Source organism: Echinococcus granulosus, assembly GCF_000524195.1.
Source record: "Echinococcus granulosus chromosome Unknown EG_S00050, whole genome shotgun sequence".
NCBI lineage: Eukaryota > Metazoa > Platyhelminthes > Cestoda > Cyclophyllidea > Taeniidae > Echinococcus > Echinococcus granulosus.
In genome coordinates, this window is record NW_020170430.1 from 380,123 (window position 1) to 386,939 (window position 6,817).

Consider the following 6,817-nt stretch of genomic DNA (forward strand, 5'->3'; position numbering starts at 1 on the left):
TCACACATTAATGCGCTTGACGACAGCCTTTTTGCCCGGAAATGGCGCTTCTGGAGGAATGGAGGGGGCTATAAAAGCGCAGAAAATGGCAAACGTTGTGAGAAATGGAAATAGAGTGGAATAACAGAGGCCGCGAGAGAGAGTGAATAACCTTGAATCACGAAGTCAGGGGATGGCGGCAGCCGTGACATTCGACTGTTCTGTCTGCACTCCTTCAGCAGATGCACCCGCCATGCGTCTTCGTTGTTGCTGCCCTGCACTCCATCGTCAGCCAGGTCGGCGTGGCAGAGGGGGCAGCGCAGTGAAGGATTTGGTGCCATTTTGCATGAGTTGTGCGCGATGAAGGTGGCGTTTGGAATGGCTTCGCTGCAACGCTCACAACGCCGATAACCGCCCAAATTATTGGCCTTGGGACACTCGTTCAACAAGTGCTCTGTCAATCCGGAAACCTCAATAACCTATGAGAGAAATAAGTGGATTAGCCAACCAACAAGTCATACAAACGCAAAAAAAAACACCCGGTATGAAGCATGACGAAGTAATTATTCACACCTGTTTGCAATTAGGGCAGCGCCTCAGCATAGGACACGCCTTCCAGTAGTGCATATCGAGTGCCTCCTCAGTGAAGTCATCATTTTGTTCCCCACAGAAGATGCAAGTCTTGTTGAGGCTTAGTAGAAGATCCAGCTCACTATTGCTAGCAGCCAAGGAGGCCATCTCTGCGAATGATTTAGCTGGCACCAGAGTGGGCGATTCTCTCAGCGCAGTGCCATTCTTTTGTGGTGGCAAGGGTGTTTGACCACGAATGCGTCTTTGGTGCTTCGGAACACCTTGCTTTAGTAAGAAAACAAATCCGCATACTATTTGCGGCAATCAGAACCATAACGTTATGAGGAAAAAAAGACGAATTCTACGGGCATGGCAAGTGAAAGAAATTAAAGGCTGACAATGAAATACCTCATCGTGTCTCTTTTGAAACACTTTGCGAGATGGCGGCAGAACACCGGATGGATGATCCCTACCGTCAATTTTGTCAAATTTGGCAAAAATTCGTCGATAGAGTGGGTGTCGCTGAGCCTCCCAGTCATTCGGAGGCATAATCTGACGAACTAGATTCCTGTCCTCCGACCTGTACAACGCCACAATCAAAGATTCAGCCAGCTCGCGAACCTATGCAAAAAGGAAAATGGGAGGCCTTAAAGTGAGTCACCAACCCTTAATTTTCTACTATCAATCAGACATTTGTAAGGGGTGCAAGCAATCGAATGTACAAAAGGGTTCGCGACAATTACTTGCCTCATTTGACCTGTGTTCGAGAGCCTGAATGGTGAATGTGATGAGATCTTCAATGAAAGGAAAAGGATTTCTACTGTCGCTCTTATCGTCCGAGCTGGCAAAATCGGCGTAGATGTCACTCACAATCTGCATTTGACACAGAGCGAGTCGCTCCAGAGCGGTTGGTTGGAATGGCCGGAGGATTTCATGCCAGAATCCTCCATCTTGTCGAAACTGAAGTGAATTCAAGCATAAGCCTTCATATCAGAAATAAAGCACGAGGGTCAATGCTTTAAAATCAAACGAAATTGTTGGCTCTTCATCAGCTACTCTAGCCACTACGATGTATGTAGTGTGGTTAGCATCAGGTACTCAGTAATAATTAGCCATTCTGTATCAAACAAAAGAAAACATTGAAGAGACCAGAAAGATTGAAAATGCTAACTGGCAAATCATGAACATTGGTCATTTTAATAACGCCATTCGCTTTCAGGCCACAGAAGTACAAAAGCAAAGCGTGGTATCTGACTTACAATGGACCATTTGGCCATTTCAATTAGCTTAGCCTTGGTAACATCTCGGACTCTTAAGGAGGAATCTCCAGTGCGTTGCAGTAGAAGCCGCACTATCTTGTCAAGTGAAGTGAATACTTCCGGTTTCGCGATGTGGTGACGTTCGCCGAAGTCAACAATTGTTGTTTGAATCATATCAAGAGCTTTGCGGTAGAGAGTCAAAACCTTCATGAAAAGGAAGGATTTTGGTTTTATTCTCAAATACTTTAAACGTTGCACAATAGCAGGTGGGAGGGAGATACACTGACCGCAATGATACCACGGAAAAATAGCCCACCTGTTCGTTAAGTGCTCTTTGAAGCAGAAATGTAGTTGAACGCAGTTCTCCAACAGGATCGGACTCAGAGGACATTGACTCAAGTGATACCGGCGGCGGAAGTGGATCTCGAGAAACTCGCTGCTCCAAATCCGTTAAGGCCTGCTCTCGCAGTTTCCATGACCGACTGTAAAATAGCTGAACCTTGAAGAGCATGGGTAGTCAAAAGAGTGAAATAAATAAGGGACAACAACATAGTAAAAGGCGAGCGTCCCTTACAATATATGATTACATAAAAACTAGAGTGAAGAGGCGAAATTAAAGAATTGAGAAAGTGAGGTAGGAAAGCAATATTACCAGAGGAAGACCAACAACATCGATAGCCACAGCGGCTTGCCGAGTTGTTGCCTCGGATAAACCCTGGCATTCGTTATCCAGCTTTGGAGAACTGCAGTTCTCCTCTAACTGGGCGGTCCCTTCAATGCAGTTGTTTGCCTGTTTCTTGAGCAGGGCAGGCAGAGGGCGCTCGTCCGCAACGTTGTGGCCATAATGCACTGGAAAGGCGTCCTCACCGCTTGCTGTAGAGTCGAACGAGCAGGGCTCCGGATTAGTCTCGGGCTCTGCTTCGGTCGAGTATTGCTTGCCATGTTGAAAACTGACTGTAACGGAGAGGGCTTTGCATTTCACCAACGATAACGCAAACACTTTTGACAACGAAGGAACAAGGTGTAACAGGAAAATCAGAAATATACATAACCCAAATCCTGCCGCATAAAAGGACGATACTTTTGAAGGCAAGCACATTTAGGTGGCAACGACACTCTCTGCAGCAGAAATATAAAGCGTGCAAGAATGTGGTTTTAGACATTCGGTGAATTTTGCCGGAAATAGCCTTGTGCAATGATGCAATGATGGCAACATGAATAAATATCGAGCAATGTGTAACGATCAACAACGAGAATAAGCTCACTTGGTAATTTGTTGGAGGACTGAGCAAAGGAGATAGGGTCATTCATAACAATGTCAGCATAGCTTCTTTCAGTCGTGTAATCACCAGTCAATGTTAGAAATATTAGCTTTGAACGATTAAAGTGAATGTATCTTGCAACATGCATCAAAGCTAGGTTAACAGCCAGACATAAAATTAACCAAAATAAGTTGGCTTGTTAGGCAAAAAAATCTGTATCCTGGGGAGCTACATCAGCTCTTCCGCTTATTTCGATTTACACGGAACGCTTGGACATACGTACGTAAAAAATAACTAAACCCACCATAGTGAGTCGAGGGTGGTGCTGGGGACGTGAATCTGCACTAATAAGTGCGTCAAGATCAACGGTGCGTGCCAATTCATCACGGATTCGAATAATTTGTTCCTTCTTCACTTTGGCCTCCTCATAGTTCTCCAACTTCACCGCTTCCTGTTTTTCAAATTCGAGTCTGCATATCTGTTCACCAGCCTAGATGTGCAGATAGTATATTTGTGTTTTTTGCATGGAATCAAGACGAACCCAAAAGCAGGCAATTAGATAATAGTTGACAGACTGTATTCAAATAATGTAGCAAAGGGATCTTACCTCCTGGATACAGCGAATGGCGTCACGCGCTTTCGTAGCCATGTCATAATTTTCACCTGAAATCAGAAAGCGAATTTCATGGATGTGCATCAAATTTTCGAACGTAATAAGTGAAATAGACTAAAATAACATCATGAATACTGCGGAATTGGATAAAATTGTAAAAAGAAGTAGAAATAATAGAATAGTAGGAGAGATTTAAGTAGCCAAACTCACAACGTGCATATTCCAACTTCTGGCACTGCAATCGACGGATAATATCGCCCAATTGAGGATCTTGATAAATACTAAATGCCAGATCATCCAATGGTGACACGTTGATACTTTAAAAAGCACAAAAATAAGACTCAAGTAATGAGTCGTTACAGTACGAGAAGTTATTGAGAAGAAAAACCTACCCATCCGCCATGCTTCCACCTGGTACGGAGTTTCCTGATGAAGCCCCCAAGCTACCAATAAGATTAAGCGCAATCACGCTTATTTGATTATAGAGATTTTCCGGATTTGCAAAATTTTTGTAAAGAAAAATTTGGAAGTAGGAACCATACGCATCCACATGAACGGACTTTAACTCCCTTGCCTTAAACTGTGTAGCCTCGTTGTTAGAAAGTTCTACATGGCTACAAAAAGTAAAATAAATTAAAGTTATACCCAAGTCTACGGAACCGAGAAGTGTCCAGGTTAATTGTATCTTCGCTATAGGAATCACCAACAAAAAATTCAACTTTCGAAGCTTTCGAAGTAAAGGTGTAAAGCAGACAACAAACCGATAAGAAACTGGTGTGACAGAATTTGAATTTTCCGGATTCTGGATGGTTTTTCCAGCTCAACCACGATTTGTTGTGGATATGGACAGTTTTTCGCACTGCGCCATCCTCTGGTATTGGGAGATACGTGATTCAGCTCTATAGCCGGATATTGCTCATCTTGACTTGTTACATGCACTACGCAAAACTTTATCTTGCGCAGCATTAGTTCCGAAGCTACAAATGTAAAAAGCGGACGAAGTCTAAAACATGCTATGAAAATGACACCACTTCACCCACACAACACAATATCATGCAGGTATGCGACTAGTAAAGATATATATAACTTACAAGAGCTAGATGCATCTGCAAGTAACCAGATGAAGAAAACGATTTAAGAAACCTAGCAACAGCTATAAGCGCGGAGGTTTTTGAAAATATAATTAGTATACTCTCAGGAACCTGTGGCTTCACCAATATGTCCTAATCATGAATCCAAACACGCTACTTATAAAGATTGGGCGAATTATCAAAACCGTTCCACCTTCTGATTGTGAGGAATAAGAATGCTAAACGTACACTGGGTGGTGCCGTGTACTTTGGGGGCAACTGCACTGCTTCAAGTTTGAAAAAACAGGCTGATTATATTCCCGCCTACCACAGTAAACATCAGATGACATAATGAAAGGCCAAAAGTGAACATGCCAAATTTTAAGCTATATGGTCTTATTAAATGGGCTCTGATGCTCATCGAATTAGGCGTTGTAGTTTTTAGGTTGTTCTTGCCCAGGTTTAACAATATAAGCCACAGATGCTCGAAAAATTTGTGCGTAATTCTAGATAGTATTTTGTGCCTAACTGTTGGATTACCTTGATACCAATTTCTTTAAGTAAAGCTAACAGCATTCTATTTTCGTTTAAAGCATGCGTGCTGTAGAAATGCTCTGATTCTGAATAGCACCGAAATCCCAAATTTTATGTTATGGAATTCTCTATTTTGCAAACTTTGCCTCTTTGCAAGTTAAAATGCTTACTCAAATTGCAGTTCAAACCATTATATAAATTAAACAAAGCTATCACATTTCTTTTATGGCGTCAAGCTATTCGCATGGAAAAGAACGCATTTGCCGCCAATTATACTGATATTCCGGCTTGCAATCGCCTGCTTAGCTGTATTTTGTCTTTTTAGCTCACTTCACAAATCTCTAATAAATATCTTTGTATTAGCACTGTTTTGCTTGGAGGCCAATTGGGCCCAATATCAGCATTGATGATATCAAGCCAAATGATTTATGTATTAGTTGAAATCTGCTCCTATCGCCCGTTCTTTGCGATAATCAGCTAATCAAATAGCAATCCTCTTATTTTCGTAGCTTTGTTTTCCACTTTAAGAGTGTTCCGCTAGAGTTGCGGGCTTAGAATGTGGTGTTAATCAGTCGCGAAACGACTGTCATCTGTGAGTCAAAATCAAACAGTTCCGGGACTGCTCGAATAATTGTCCTTCTAACGTCTCTGCTCGTGGCCTCGAAATGACAATTTTCGGAAAATAATCTGCTGTTATGTTTGTTTTTTTTTTACAACAACCAAAGGGGTTATGATCAGCACCAGTTCCTGAATACAAAATCACACACTTTGATAAACATTCCCAAGAAGAATTCTGCCATTCTAAATGGGCAAACCAAATTTCTTTGATTAAGAAGTATCATTATAGGTATGCTTTGACGGATGTATAAATGTGGTCAATGCTCGTTATCATCCTTTGGCGAACCTTGGGTACAAGACTTAAATAAGTTAGAAAGATTTTAAATCGCGTGCCGAATACCCTTGGAAATCAGACGTAAAGTAAGTTGCACTCAATGCCAAAACTGAGGATTCCTGACCCGGTTTTACTTTATGGATCTTAACCGTGTATTATGATTATCAAGAAATGATTCCTTGCGGTGCAACAAGTCACTCCTCTGCAACAACCAAACGAAGTTTAGTAATTCACAAAAGGATTTTCCGCATCGTTTTAATAGGTAAAGTTGTTCCATTCAAGTCTACACAGCCCAGTCCTCTTCTGGTTATTAAATATGCAATTTGAGGTACTGGGGCTCAGGTCAAACTTTGCTGACTCGATAAGTTCACCGCGTTAATAGGTACCAGAGAAAAGTATTTAGCTCATTAAATGCAGTCATTTATGTTATAATTTGAAGTTATTTGTGGTTGTAGTAAAGTGAACACATTTCTAGACGCCAAGGGATATGGTACATAACCGATTAGTAGTAAGAATACCTAAGTGAGCTGTATTGCTACCGTGCATAAAGCGAAGGTTTCAAAGAAGTGTCAGGCGAGCTTCTTTTCGAAAGACCGAAAGAGTAAATAAACCGAAAGGTGAGAGCGTAGCTTATGTTC

General features: G+C 41.9%; 1 protein-coding gene across 1 annotated transcript; it reads right to left on the minus strand. All coding sequences in view use genetic code 11, as the record gives it.

The window, feature by feature from the left end:
* EGR_06072 (hypothetical protein) lies at positions 1 to 4,086 on the minus strand (the record flags this gene model as incomplete). The annotated part of the gene is made up of 12 exons (XM_024495321.1): positions 1 to 68; positions 152 to 458; positions 553 to 834; positions 958 to 1,170; positions 1,420 to 1,509; positions 1,809 to 2,012; positions 2,125 to 2,307; positions 2,461 to 2,742; positions 3,375 to 3,560; positions 3,678 to 3,733; positions 3,894 to 4,000; positions 4,076 to 4,086. The coding sequence occupies 12 exons, from the start codon at positions 4,084 to 4,086 to the stop codon at positions 1 to 3; spliced, it is 1,989 nt and encodes a 662-aa protein (XP_024350276.1).
* Between the last annotated feature and the right edge of the window lie 2,731 nt (positions 4,087 to 6,817).